At 43.4% G+C, this 15,145-nt stretch overlaps 1 protein-coding gene across 1 annotated transcript in view; it reads left to right on the top strand.

Annotated features, from left to right (window-relative positions):
* The window catches only part of LOC126395591 (astrotactin-2-like), a 434,195-nt gene that overhangs the window by 365,089 nt on the left and 53,961 nt on the right, over positions 1 to 15,145 (top strand). Inside the window, exons 18-19 of the mRNA XM_050053178.1 lie at positions 2,584 to 2,717; positions 5,626 to 5,774. Of these exons, the coding sequence (XP_049909135.1) occupies positions 2,584 to 2,717; positions 5,626 to 5,774 (283 nt within the window). The remainder of the gene's footprint in view (positions 1 to 2,583; positions 2,718 to 5,625; positions 5,775 to 15,145) is intronic.

Raw genomic sequence — 15,145 nt, 5'->3', positions numbered from 1 at the left:
TGCTCAGACAGGACCATCTTTGTCAAAACACTTGCTTTTCTGATATGAATCATAATGGATAAGGGTTGTTTTTTACCCCTATCTGGCCAGCACAGAATTTATATGGATCTATAGTGTTCTGGGAAATGCATGATCTGTGGCTAATCAATACAGTATAGGGTATCCTCATCTTTTCAGCCATGACTTATCTCTGCATTGAACACAGAAGTACTCTCTCCTGGGCCTCTAAATGTGTCTGCTCATCTCACTAAAGGATTTTCCTCACTGACCCAAGCCTTTTTTTTATTTTTTATTTTTTCAAACTTGCACTAACCGGACATATAAGCTGTCTTCACCGCCACGCACTTGACATATTATCACTTTACACGTATTAGCTATCACTTTTTCTTGCTTTCCTCTAAATCCTCATCACTGCTTTACCTCCTGTGCCCCCCGCCCCACCCCCCACCTCATTCTCTAAACCACAATTAGATTCCCTGTTTACCCAGTGGAGACTGGCTTGCATTACTCTTCAAACATAAACACGGCGGTAATCGCTTTGTCTATTTTTCACATGTGCAGCCATGCAATCAAGCGCGCAGACCCATATGGGGTTTTTCTAGGAATCTGGTGGTGGTAAACGCATGGCGGTCCTGTGGTCTTTCTCTCTTTTGCCCCTAGCAGCGGAGGTCATTTCTCATTTCTCATATTTGTCTAGTCTGTGTGCGTGCATAGACCTTGAGTCCAGGTTTTTCTTGTTGCCTTTGTCTGTGGCCTGCTTCCCATTGACATGAGGTGGCAAGACCCCTGCTGCTGTTGTTTTCTGGCAGCAGTTAGCCACATGGGTTCAGGCAAGGGGGAAGAAATGTAATTACCTTTTCCCCTTTTTGGTTTTCCAGGGGGTTATTATATGGCCATGAATTACAGTGCTTGCCTACCCCCTATAATAACTGCTCATTCAGCACGCTCATTTAGAGGGGCTTGTATTGAAGGATAAATGACGGGAAAGCCTTGAGTGTTGAAGGATCCCGCTCCTGTCCCACAGTAAGGTGGGGAATGCTTTCAGAGTTGGGAGTTTCCTTTTCTCACACCTTTGTGTCCTTGTTCATCCTGTTGATTTTTTTGCCAGCCTACTCCCTTTGGAGACCAGCCTCTTTTTTTCCACTCTTTCTTACTCTGCTGCTCATTTAGGTCACTTTAACTCTCAAGATCCTTTGCCTTGAGTGAAAGCAAGCAGTATTGGAAGAAGTCAGTTCCCATGAAAGTCTGTTGAGCCTCCTTTACAGCTAACAATGCAGTGTTGTGGAAATGCTAACATCAGCTTCTGAGTGCATACCCTGACTCTTTTTTTGGCCAAGCCGTCTGCCTTTCTGGTCAGGACTATGCCCAAAGTCATCTCAAATGTCACTTTCACTAATCAACAGTGCAGAAATCTGTTTGTGTGTGTGTGTGTGTGTGTGTGTGTGTGTGTGTGTGTGTGTGTGTGTGTGTGTGTGTGTGTGTGTGTGTGCATGTTTGCATGTCCCCACGTGTACATGCTGCATGTTCGCAGTTGTCTTAAAGATGTGTGTGGTCTCATCAGCTCCTCTGCTTTCGGATAAGTGAATGTCATGGTGTATTGGAACAAAGGAGTGGCTCCTCTTTGCTTTTTGTTGGATGCCTGGTACCCAGTGATAATGTTTCCGCATGGTTCCAGTGTCCTATTTTTGTGACCATGATCAAGCACATCTCCAAAGTTGTCTGCATGAGGCAGCACTGCCAACCAGTTAGAGCACATAAATAACTGAGTGCTCCATTGATCCATAGTGTGACAGGGGGAGCCACAGCGCTTGCGAACTCCCTTGAACTCACTCTCTATCATGCCTGTGGCTTTAGGGAAAGCCCTGACATTATACTTTATTGCTTTGACGGTTATATTGGCATTTTGCTGCCTTTTAGAGGATGACTGAGCTTCTGCCTTTGATTTTTCTTTCGCCCGTTAATGAAGCAGCACAAGGAGATATTAGGAGATGATGTCATCTCCTAGCACCCCCCCTCCCCCCGCTCCCCATCCCCTTCACAGACAGACCAACAGCGACACCGACAGATCTTCACACAAACATACGCATAGAATGGAGGAGGTGGGGAGTGTCGCAGCTTTCACACCTCCATCATAAAAGTCAGTGTATCTCTGATATCACAGCGTAAGCTTGTGGATGTTAGTGAGATGTTCCTGCCTTCCGGTAATTGGGAACGGTGGGTATGAAAAGGTCACTGTGTGTGGGCGTGTGTGTACCTGTACTTCTATCTTTGTGAGACCCGTCTTGAGTTCCAGATCTTCCGAGAGAGGTCATTTTTGCAAGTGAGGACATTTTGGACAGTCTTCAGTTCATCGTGGTAAGGCTGAGGTTTGATATGTTAGTGTTGATGGCTAATTGTAGGGGATGGGGAAAAGAAAATGAATGGAGAGTCATCATATGGAAGGAGGTATGTGTGTCTGTGTGTGCTGGGATATGGAGGGCACTGGTGGTCGGGATGGGAGATGGGGGTGGGGTACGCATAGATGGACGGGGAGCGCATGTTCTAAGAGATAATTGCATTTCTCTCACCTGTTACCCTTTACAGGCCTTCAAGAGCGCTACAATGAGCTCATACTGGTGTGCTGGAAAGGGCGATGTCATTGATAACTGGTGTCGCTGTGACCTGAGTGCCTTCAGCAAAGATGGCCTGCCTAACTGCAGTCCCCTCAGGCAGCCAATGTAAGTGTGAGGTGACACCATGACACCTAAGAATTCATGCACAAGAGAGATTTCATGGATGCATGCACTGATGCACCGCGGGCACACTCACATATGCACGTGGGCATGCACACACACGTACCTGTCTCCACTGACTCCTGGGGCACTTGAGAAAGTTGTAGACACAAGCACAGTCCCCAGAGTTCTAATAGCTGTCAGTCAGCCCTTACACCCCTCTGAAAAGAACATGCTCTCATTCAAGGTGTCCTAATAATACTCTTGAGTCATTCATCCCAGCTTTTGTTGCCCTGAGAACTTTTAAGGAGAAACAGGAAGTTGAAAGGGCAATCATTTAGAGGATGAGGCTACAATGAGAGCATTTAATTAAAGACAGAAAATAAAATCTGCCTATTAGTATATTATATTCCAGTATGAATGAAGGGCATTTTTATTGGCACCACTCTAGAATAACAATAAAAACTTAACAAGGATAAAATATAGTGCTGCAAGAGAGGATTCTGGTCCAAGACCTAATGACATTTGCACCTAATGTGATGGTTTTATTTCCAAATGTCCTGCCCACATGTTAAACTATCACCAAATGTAAAGTTTTGCAGAATTCTTACTTTCTAAATTTCATTAACAAAAGATGACCACATCCATATCTGGGATATCTTGGCTTCACAGACTTGATATAATTAATATGTATTATTTAAAACATAGATGCATATTTTGGAGGAAGGTTTCTTCTGGATGAGGTAGTTTACTTCCTTCTATCTTATGGCATACATAAGTGGCATGAAAACAACTTACTGATGTGGCTCTTTGGACAATTTCAAATTTTATTAAACATATAGACTAGATTCTAATGATACAAATAGTCATTTTGGCACATTAGTGACAATAAATTCTCATTTTACAGTTGTGCCTTTTCTAATAATTGTGCAAGGAACAAAGTCTTTGTGGGCCATTTATTTTCGTTATGATATGAATTTTTCATATACCGCAATACCGATGAATAGCCCAACCAACGTCCGGAACGTGCGCAGCGGGAAAGTGTTTCAGCAGGGACCTATTTCACTGCTGGCTAGAGCCGGTGAGAGTGAGAGCATAGAGAAAAGATTAGAGGCGAGAATGGCTGCCGGAGAGAGTCCTGAAAGCGTAGCATCTGTACACATTGCTGAAGAAGAACACGATGACCCAGAAGAACTCATACCAAAAAGAGCAGTGCAACTAGCGCGCCGCCGCTGCCGTAATATGACTGCTGCTGATGATGTTTGTTTTTTTTGTCTTAGCTCTTTAGAAACTACCGTTATATTATTTGGCGCTACGGACGCTTCATATCCAGGCCTATAGAGCAGGTCTATACCTTGTCCTTTTATTAAACAAACTAAATAGCCTCATGTTATTTATCTTTCGGAGTTTCGCCCCGATGCGCGCACACACACACACACACACACACACACAGGTGTGCACACACACAGGTGAGCACACTAGAGCACGGCTCAGGCCGCATTTTCCTGACCGCAGCCGACCCGAGTCGGAGACAATTATAACCGAGCACGGCACTAATGGAGCGGAGCCTGTGTTGCATTCAGGTGTTGTCACGTAAATAACAAATTCCAGCACTTGAATAGGTCATAGCACAACACAACAGCATGTCAAGTGAACGGAACCCAAACAAAATACCGTCAAATACCGTGAAACCGATATGATTTTTTAAAAAAAACCATGATATGAAAATTTTGTCATACCGCCCAGCCCTGGATGGCATGGCACAAATGCAAGACACCCACCAAGCTGCAGACCACTGCAAACCAAACTGCAAAATCTGATGGCTTTTGAGGTGTTCTGTTGGTTGAGGTTGTTGTTTTTTCTTTTTTTATCAAAACATTGACAGCAATGACTTTGCCCCAAAACCTGGTATTTTAAGCCAAAACATGATCTTTTCCTAACCATCACCAAGAGGTTTTTGTGCAGAAATGTTACCACGCATTAACCAGAGTGTAGTTGAAATGTAAATTTCAGTGGATCTGCTACATAATAATGCACAAATGTAACGTATCTGTGGTTTGCAGAAACTTACAATGCCAACATTTTTTCTGACAATTGGGTTGCCTGCTGACAAAGGTAACATGATATGATCACAAATTTCAAAACAGCTGCTAAATAGACTTTGTAATTAGATTGGTCTTAACTGTTTAGCAATACTTTACCAAAAATGTGTTGCACAAGTATTGCACAAGTATTGCGCAAGTATTTTAAATGCTTTTATGGCGGTTTTGGTATTGTTTTGTTTGTGGATAGTGGTTGTTGAATTGGAGAGCACGGGCCTGGTGCCACAACCAGAGTTTTGGTCAGGCACTCCCTGGGCCTATGCCTGCTGGCATGAGAGAGCCAGTGAAGAGTCGCTGCAGCAGCAAAATCTCCAACTCTGGCCAGTGCTGGAGTGTAAGGCCAGTAAAACCCCTGCAGTACTTATTATTATTGTCTGTGAGGATGAAACTGAGCGGCATGCTTTTTATGAAAGAGGGATAACCTACCTCTCTCAGCACAGCTGGAGGGCAGGCAAAATGGAAATATTGTTCTTTTATCTCTTTTGAGGGATTAAACTGCACAGGGAACACTTCTGGTGAACAGGTGGCATCGGAATGCTGTTTTGTGCAAAGCTGCAGCTCGCCATCCTGTTGTCCAATGAGATCTGTAAAGGCAGAGGTGTGACAGTCTCTACTCTAAGATAACAATGACCACATGGGATTCCTACTTATCCATTCTAGCTGAAGGTCCATACTCGAGGCATTGCACACACAGTTTCATTTGAAATTCCAGATGAGGGAAACAAACAGTTGTGGTAACCTTTTGATCTTACTGTTAATATTTATCTTATTTCCATGTGTTTAACCTTGCTTTCTGTATGTTGCTCCATTAGTTTGCGCCTAGCCCCTTACCTGGAGCCCTCAAGCACAATGGTGGCCCTGGAGTGGATGGATGTGGAGCCTCTGATTGGCTGCAAAGTTTCGGACTATGTCATCCAGCATAAACGAGTGGAGGATCCCTCGGAGGCAGAGGTCTACACAGGTACAGAAACTCAATTCAAAGCCTGTACTGGTGTACTTTTTGACTGTGCCATAACCATGCGCACTCACACCCATACAAACATACAAATAGTTTATCACATAAATAGAAGTACTGATAAAGAGATGTGTGTGTATGTTCATCATTTTGGTGGTTTCATTAACTCTTTTGGGTGACAGTGGTTAGCACTGTTGGTCTTTGGGAAGGCTGTTCTTCCATTCCCATATGGGTTTCCCTCCACTGTCACAGACATGGAAATTAGGTGGATTAGAGGCTTTACACTGTCTAATTGTGTTAGTCATGTGGTGGTTTTGTGACTTGCTGAATTTGGGAAAGTTTCATAACATTTTACAGCATGTTTTAACCACAAATAGAGGGAAAATTTCATTGTTCATAGTGTTCAAATAAATCTGCGTAGCATAAAGTTACAATGAAGATGATTGATGAGTTAATAGAAGGAGTTTAAGTTACAGTTGTAGGGGATAAGGTTAAAATTTTGGTTTAGATACAGAACAGAAGGGAAGGGCTTGGTCTGAAGATGAGAGAAGATGAGGCAGGGCAATTCATCAAGTGCCATAAATGGAGCTGACCATTGTGCCGTAGGGCTAGGGAAGTAGTCATAGTTGTGACGAGGGTGCTGGGGTGAGTCAGAGGAAGGGTGATAGGAAGGAATTTAATAATATTGGAGAAATGAGGTGGTCTGGAAGAAGCTGGCTTTAGTCATTGGGAAGTATGGACAGGCCATCCATCACCCCTGGGAGGAGTGCTGATGAAGCGTGGGCACCAGCGAGCGGAGAGAGGGTACACTACAGACAGCTAGACACAGGCATGCTGGCAGAGGTGAGGTAGGAAGGGGCAGATGGTGTGGGTGACTCACTCTGCTATGTGCCAGTCACCACTATAAATCATGTCGTAACAGACAGTATAACACAGATTAGGAGTCATTGTTTTCGTCTTTTGTCTTTTTTTACCCCCATTTATGTCTGTCACTGTTTATCTCTATTAGTCATGTTTGTTTTGTTTACTCTCAAGTTTCTGTCAAGTCCCCCTCCAGTCAGGTTTTAAAGCAGTACTTATACTAATACTAATATTTTGTTTTACACGTTTCCCTACATAAAATTAAAAAAAATAAATAAAAAAATAACAACTATGGAAAGGGTCGGAAGCAGATCTACTTTTTGTCCTCATTGAGAAATTCTGGATCTGGCTTCTGCCCCGCCAACCACCGCTGCTTGCAGTGGGGTTTATACGGCTTTCTCCAACCCTGCTCAAGCTCAAACTAAGAAAAGAACAGTGCGCATCGAGATGGCTGTCGTTAGCAATAATGCAAAACTGGAGAGAGTCAGCCATACATATTTGAGCCTCAGCTAGACCTAGACTCAGATAAGGAGTCTGTTCTGCACCAAACTAGCTCACGTATCAGATTTGTTTATTTGTTTATGTTTATGTTTAGCTGAGTGTGAGTTACTGCCCCAAGCGAGGGAGTTCAAGAATCTCGGGGTCTTGTTCATAAGTGAGGGTAGAGTGAAGCGTGGGATGGATCGGCAGTTTGGCACGGCGTCTGCAGTGATACAAGTGCTGTACCGGACTGTTGTGGTGAAGAGAGAGCTGAGGTGGAAGGCAAAGCTTTCAATTTACTGGTCCATCTATATCCCAACCCTCACCTATGGTTGTGAGCTATGGGTAATGACCAAAAGAATGACGTCGCAGATACAAGCGGCTGAAATGAGTTTCCTCAGAGGGATGGCTGGGGTCAGCCTTAGAGATAGGGTGAGGAGCTTGGACATCCGGAGGGAGCTCGGAGTAGAGCTGCTGCTCCTTTGCGTTGAAAAGGGTCAGTTGAGGTGGTTCGGGCATCTGATCAGGATGCCTCCGTGGCGCCACCAGTTAGAGGTGTTCTGGGCATGTCCAACTGGTAGGAGGTCCCGGGGCAGACCCAGAACACGCTGGAAGGATTATATATCTCGTCTGGTCTGGGAAAGCCTCGGGGTCCCCCAGGAGGAGCTGGAAAGCGTTGCAGGGACATTTGGAATACTTTGCTCAGCCTGCTGCCCCCGCGACCTGGCTTCGGATAAGCAGTTGAAGATGGATGGATGGATGGATGGATGGATGGATGGATGGATGATGTTAGCTTGTTAGCTTGGCTCACTTAGCATTAATGGTTGTGAAACCTACAAGAATATATGCTATGATGGGGTTTTTGGTGGATAGTTAAAGGAAGCTCCAGGGTCCGGTTTATATCCAAAGACTGCACACTGTGCTTGCTGTCGAAACTTTCACTATGCTAATGCAAACTCTACTCTCTGTACCATCAAGTCCACTCTGTGCTGGAGGTTTCAGCTTTCTTACCCTTGATAAACAGATACCTACATTTGTATGCAGAATTTGAAGGCAACGGGACAAGACTTTGGAATCGGAAGCATTTGGTTACCATTTGTAATGTATTTGTAGTCCAAACAGTATTGACTAATCACATTTGAGCAGCAGGTAAACAGTGGTGGGGCGATGCAGAACACATTGGCCGAAATGCATCTCAGAACCCATCGGCTATCGTCTTATTGGCTATTGCCTCTAGAGGCTTCATCGTTGCCCCCAGAGGCTTTATCGTCAGCAGACATAGCCACAGAGATTGCAGGTGTCTTTGTTGGTGTTGTGTCAGAGTTTGTTCCCCTTTTCCAAATGTGTGTCCTGTATTAGACAATTATTGGCTTTTGTATTAGTGATGTACCTAATCTAGCTGGGCATACGTTTAGATCTCAGACTTAAGGGAAGTCCACCTCATTGCCGCCTTCAGTAGAAGAATGTGAAAACACCTCTCTCTTGACCAACTTTGCACAGATACAATTCAGTTTAGTCAAGGTCAGACATTTTAGAGGACATAAACAGAAGAAAAACACATTTTTGAGTGGAGGGGGACTTAAAGTAAATGGAAGAAAATTGAAATAGAACTTTGGTGAGTGAGTAAAGCTAACTGAGTTGAGTGGATTGATATGTGTGTGTTCAGTACATGACCCTCTTAGAGAGGAGCAGGTAATGTTAAATGGCAGGAAACTCTGGCAGACTATACGTTCTCCCTCTGTGGAAATATCATGTATTATAAACTGTATAGGGATAGCTCCCACTTCCAATGCAAATACTGAAAACTGTAGCTACTCAAAACCCTCATTGTTCTCCAAAACGGGGGGATTAAGATTGCTGATACAAAGTTGGAAGGCATCGCAGGGATCGATTTATGAAATAATAGGGGCCTCTTACAATGATGAGATCTTGTTCTCTGGACTCAGCAAATAAAAGCCATAGTGTCATTTTCTCACACTTACTCTGACTTATTTTGAAATTATTGGATTTGTACTCCCTGTACGCACTGCTGGCTTTTTATTTAAGGACCATCTTTGAGACACTTCCCAGGAAAATGGAAGTCTGTATAATAAAACCATAAGATGAGTTAAATAAGAAGCCTTGTACCCTACTCACCTTGTGGAGACAAAGTAACAAACTCATCTCGTCCTCTCAAGCTCAGTCTTTCCTCAGTGTTTTTTTTCTCAGCATGCTACTCTTGACTTTAACACACACACACACACACACACACACACACACACACACACACACACACACACATTCCCCTGTTGAAGCTGCCAGTGAAACCAGCCTTCTACCGTTGGCCACTGAGCAGCTCTAATGGAGCAGTTTGGGGATAAATACTTTGCTCGAGGGCATCTTGGTGGTTTTCGTGTTTCTCCTTCATTTTCCCTGTTCATATTTTCCAAGACTGTGTGATGATTTGAACCAGTGAGCTTGCAGTCAAGCCTTCTTCTCCAACATCTAAGGGTGGGTACACACTAAAGGATTATTCGGCTGATTTACAGTAAACCGTATTTGACAATCTAGACAATCGTAGGGGAAAAATCCTGCTCCAAAGCTTAGTCAGGGCTGATATTTGGCATTATAGAGCAGTGTGAAGTGTTCAGATTTGATTTTAAAGAGATAATATTATGAAAAAACAAGACGTTCTTGCAGTTACACGCTGTATGTTATTGAGTGAAGTACAAAGATGGTGTTCCTCACTGTTCCACCAAGCTTTTATGTGATCAAATTGCACCAGTAGAACAACCCATTCTGAACTCCCTCAGTTTGATCCAGACAAGGGACTGAACAGTGCCAGCAGTACTGACAGCTAATCACAGTAGTTCATTTTGACTACAGTACAAACAACATCTTTCAAAGCTGGATCTGGAGCATCTGGTAGTCTAGCCTAGAAAGAAAGAGGAAAATATCAAATATCAAATTAGCAAAAGCAATGGTTAGAAAAAAATGTAAAAAAGGAAAATATTTGGGCAGTCTAGATCAAAGGGAGATGGGCTATAATATGTTGGGACAAAAGGACATTTACATGGACAGTGCCATTGAAATCGGAAGGCAGATGAAACACAGATCAACATGACATAGGTGTGGTGAAGAGATGGGACTTTGACCATCATCAGTAGTAAGGGCAGCACCTGCATCCAGGGGATGGGATTCAGCCGACACCGGCATCCGCAGAAGCTGAGGCTGCATCCACATCCATTGCCAAGTTGAAACACTGCTTCGGGCTGGTGTCTGAGAGAGAGGAAAGATAAACAGACAGCCACACACAGACACTCAGCCATGCTGAGCATGAGTCACACACTCAGAGCACACACATTCAGCCATGTGCACACTCATACAGATGGCAGACAGAGAGTGAGTGTGGAGATGCAGACACTTGGATGCGGCTCTCACTGGGTTCCCAAAGCCATGTTTCTATGTCAGAGCCGTCTAGACTTGGATAGGAGATGATATTGTATCCCTCCTGAGATAGATATTGTTAAGGTCAGTGGTTTGACAATCAGAATAAATCGGTCTTGATTTTTTGGCTTGAAGATTCCCACAAATTTGAGTCTAATTGCGTGAGGGACTTGATTCCAGAGATTGATCTCAATGGGAGAACACTGTCTGCTACCTGCTTTTATCCTGCTGTTGCTTTTTTCATGGCTATCCAAGCAACCTAATTTAAAATGGATTGCAGGTAAACTTCAACTGGTAATGTGTTATCAATTAAAGTTGCATCCACATATTTTTAATTGGGCAATGTGCATACATGTAGTCAAAAAGTTGGAGGCACCAAAATGCCCAAGTTTAGCTACATGAGTACATAAAGACGTACCATATCAATCTATCCTCATACAGTGGTTCATATGATATCTTACGGAAGTTATGCACATGGTTCATATGATATCTCATGAAATAGCATACCTACTGCTTAGGTTAAATTTAAAAGAATCATAGTTGTACGTCGCCACATTGCGCACTTAACATGACCTATGTACACTGACTTTTGGTTTCATACGAGACACAAACCCTGGTCTCCTGGGTCAAAGTCTTTATTTATTTGTTGCTCTTTATACCACAGGACATTACCTTACTTCCTCCTTGGCTCCCATCATATTAAGAAGGACAGCCTGCAGCACATAGGCCATGTGATCTCAGCCGATCTCAGCGATTATGTTGGCTATATATGTATATTAGTGTATTACTTTTCATAGGTATAAATATGAACAGTAAATGAGACCAGCCTGACCATATAAGTTAATGGCTGTAGATCTTAAAACCTCCCCAGCAACATCAACGTAAGGGGGTCATTCACTGATTTCATCACCTCTGGGGGGATAAGTTAGTGTCTTTAAAAACCTCCAAATCCCCCCTCGTCTCTCTAGTTATCACTGCAGATGAGGAGTTGTATCAGTTTTGGAATGCAGTGAGTTTTTCCACAAGCTGGGTGACAGTTTTATCCATGTTAATAAGCTGATTCAAATGATGTAATATGCCACCCTTTTGGCTCGGGTTTTTCATCCGTACCAGCTTCCTGCATGAATGGATGCAATCATAGGGTGCTTGAAAATCTTGACAGTGAATGGTATCGTCTTCTAAGCTAATATCCATAAATGTTGCTGATGTGACGCCCTCTTGCTTTTTGTAAATTATAGAAATTATATTATGCCTCTGCTCATAACATAAAGTAGGGCTAGGTCATCATCTTGACTGAAGATAGCTGAAGAAAAGGACAACAGCATGCCCACATAGGACAGTTTGTACTACTACCTGTGTCTTTATCTTGATTCAAGGAAGTACAGACCTGCAAATAAAAGCAGACAACAAAATAAATTCAGATAATGAAGAAAACTCTAATGCGTAAGGACACCATGCTCTTCTTTCCACCAACCTTTCCGATGCCCTGCACATGGCCTCTGAAACCTACTTTTTACATCCTTTGTTGATATCTGTCATCATCCCTCTCTCTTAAATTGTCTTTGTCCCTCTTTTACAGGGATCAGGTCATTTTGTAGCATCACCCCGTCCCTCTCACATCTGTACAAACCATCAGACCCCTGTCTCCAATCCCCTTAGATCACCCCACTTATCAGTACTGTTTAGAAAAAAAGGAGTCTTCTTTTCTTGAAGGCTTCTCCCTGGTCCCTCACAAATCTTCGTCTGAGGTCAACAGTGACTGCGAGATAGAGTTGCCGCTTTGATGTGCAAGGAGTGCAGCTGAGCGCTTAGTTCATATATCTTGTTGTTTATATGGACATGATGCTCCACTGGCAGCCCAGGGCTGGACCCATATATGCATGGCTGTAAAGCGTGGGAGAGAACTGTAACATCCCCAATTTTTTTGACAGCTTTGAATTGAAAAGATATATTTTGGTAAAATGGAACAACCAGCATCAGCTTGGCATGACACGAAACTTTGAGACCAACAAAGAATCCGTTCGGCGGTGGATGTTTTCCATGGCAATTTCAAGGTTGTCGCTGCCAAATATTAACACCTACAGTGCATATTGTACACTGTGTCAACAGGGCTCCAGTATATTGTTAATTTCTATGGGAATACTTGTGTCTTCTGCTAAGTATTCTGACATACACCAGGGTTGAGCTTAGTGCTCATGTTAGCAGTTAATCACAAGAGGTTGTCTGCTCGCTGGCACTTAAAGAAAAAAGATCACATGTCAGTTCCAGATACCTCTCCCTTCTGTCCTTCAAAGACTCCCATTTCCACATAGTATAGCCAGGGTTTCTTTTTCCAGGAATATGAGCAGAAATGTACCTGGTCAACTTTGTTACCTTCTGACAACCGCTTGAACTCAGCTACTGCTGGAAGCCCGGGCTCATCATGAAAAGTACCGCCACTCAACTGGTCTATTGTCTTCGGGATACTGTAGAAGCTGAGAAGTATTTAAATTTCTTAAGAAAAAAAAGTAATCTAACCATCCAGCAGACTTATGAATCAGTTAATCCAAGCTGGCCATGGAGCACAAGGCTGATATTTTACAAAGTTTCGAATGTATTAATTGAACTGTGGTTGCAATACATATTCATTTTATTCATATTTGGCTGCACACTAACTGCATCCATATATGTGCTATGCCCTCAGAGGACATAGAGGGAAGCTCTGCCATTATACAGTGACAACATCACTAAGGCAACTCATTCCTGTAAGAGCCCACTCTAAACCTTGATTGATAACAATTGAAAATCAGGATAACAACACTCAAGCTTACCCTACAGAACACAGCGATGCTGCCAACCACTCCTGCTGTCCCCTGAAGAGACTCAAGCATTGCTCCACACACACTGTCCATTTGTCTGTGCAGCAGGCCCACAGGGAATCAGGCACACACCGCTGCGACTTGAGCCATACACGGTCAGCAATCATGAGCGCACCAACAAACATGCATTTAATGAAGGTGGGGGCACACACTCGGGGCAGGTCCATGGAGAGGCTGGGATCATTTCAGCCCAGAACAATCGACCCATCCTGCAGCAAAGTTGAAGGTGGGGACACTGTGACATCAAACAGTCTTCTGAATAGATAAAGCAAAACCATCCAAAGAGAGAGGGAGTGCAAGGAAGCCATCATCTAGTTTAAAGAAGTTAGTGCAACTGCGTAGTTGCAGCCACACAAAATGTCTGAGCAGTTTAAAATTACCATTTCTGAATGTACTTGCGTGGAAGAAAGGTTGTCCTGCTTGTGAGATACAATCACAAGCCAATTTGCTTTGACAGGGAGTTCCCAAGAACTCTGTCACGATAGCAGATAAACACCTGCTGTTAGCTCACTGAGGCTGTGTGCTCAACATAGCATGTCAGCATGCGCGCAGGACGTGAGTGATGCAGGGAGACGGGAACAGCCGCCGCATCAGTGGAGGGTGTCTTATTCACAACATCCATCCTGTCTTTGTCACGAAAACTAACTGTGAGGATAAGGGTATTGCAGACACCGTCATCTCTGCCAAGATCCAGGTCCTGCGGGTTAGCATAGAAGAAGCCTGAACACTGCAAGTGCCAGATGTACAGATGGAGCAGACAGAGAGGGATCACCTGTTCCTACAAGGCCAGTAAGGCAAGAGGGGCACCAGCTCACTGAGATGAAGCGTAGGTGAAAATGAGGTCATCCCAGATTGCAGTTAATCGTCTCAATGGGGTGTATTCGAGTGCTGAAAAAAAACAGATGCAAGGGTGAGATTTAATGGCTTTACGCAGTCTCCAAAAATGATAACTCATCCCGATTGGCAGGCATATTTGGACATAAATGTTGGTGCCCTGCTTCGCAGATAAGATTAATTAAGCTTGCAGACCCTGTTAGAGGGCACTGACTGTGTGAAACAGAACCGTAATTAAAGGAAACCCTGATCATCAGTGCTATTTGAATTCCTTAGCAAAAGATGTTACCTGCATTTTATCCCCTTGTGTCTCTTTACTCCTCATGTTTCGAGATATGGAGCAAAAGCCAAATGAAACCCTGCTGTCTGCTGGTACGTCTGCCTACCAATGTGACTCGACCTTTCTGACTAACATTATAGGAAAACGCATCATATTCTGGAAACCCTATCTGTAAACAGTATTTAATTGTGTATTGTATGATTCACAGCAAGCTGAGTCTGTAGAAACAAATTAGCAGGCACATTTGGAAAGAATATAAAATATGTCAAATAAAAGGGTTTATGGTTGCTTTAATGACTGCATTGCACTCATTGCAGTAATATGTATATGGAGTGACTGTAATGAACTACAGTGGTTTTAATTGTGCACCATTTCAGTGTCATGTATTGCTACTACTGTGCTCCACATTTAATGTCTTGTTTCGTCTGCATTTTCTGTTCCAGTAACAATTAATAAGAAAGGCCTGTGGAGTTTTGTGGATTATGCTTTATCTGCCAGACTACTCATTCCTACCCTAAGGGTCTTGGGCACTTGTGTAGTTAATTTTTACAAGCTCCTTCTCCTCTAATTTCAGTCACATCAGTGATGGATATGAGTGATCCACTTCACTGGGCCTCACACAGGCCTCTAGATGGCAC

Source organism: Epinephelus moara, chromosome 9 (genome assembly GCF_006386435.1).
Source record: "Epinephelus moara isolate mb chromosome 9, YSFRI_EMoa_1.0, whole genome shotgun sequence".
Taxonomy (NCBI): domain Eukaryota; kingdom Metazoa; phylum Chordata; class Actinopteri; order Perciformes; family Serranidae; genus Epinephelus; species Epinephelus moara.
The sequence above is the reverse complement of the archived record's forward strand: the minus strand, read 5'-3'. Positions and strand labels throughout refer to the sequence as shown.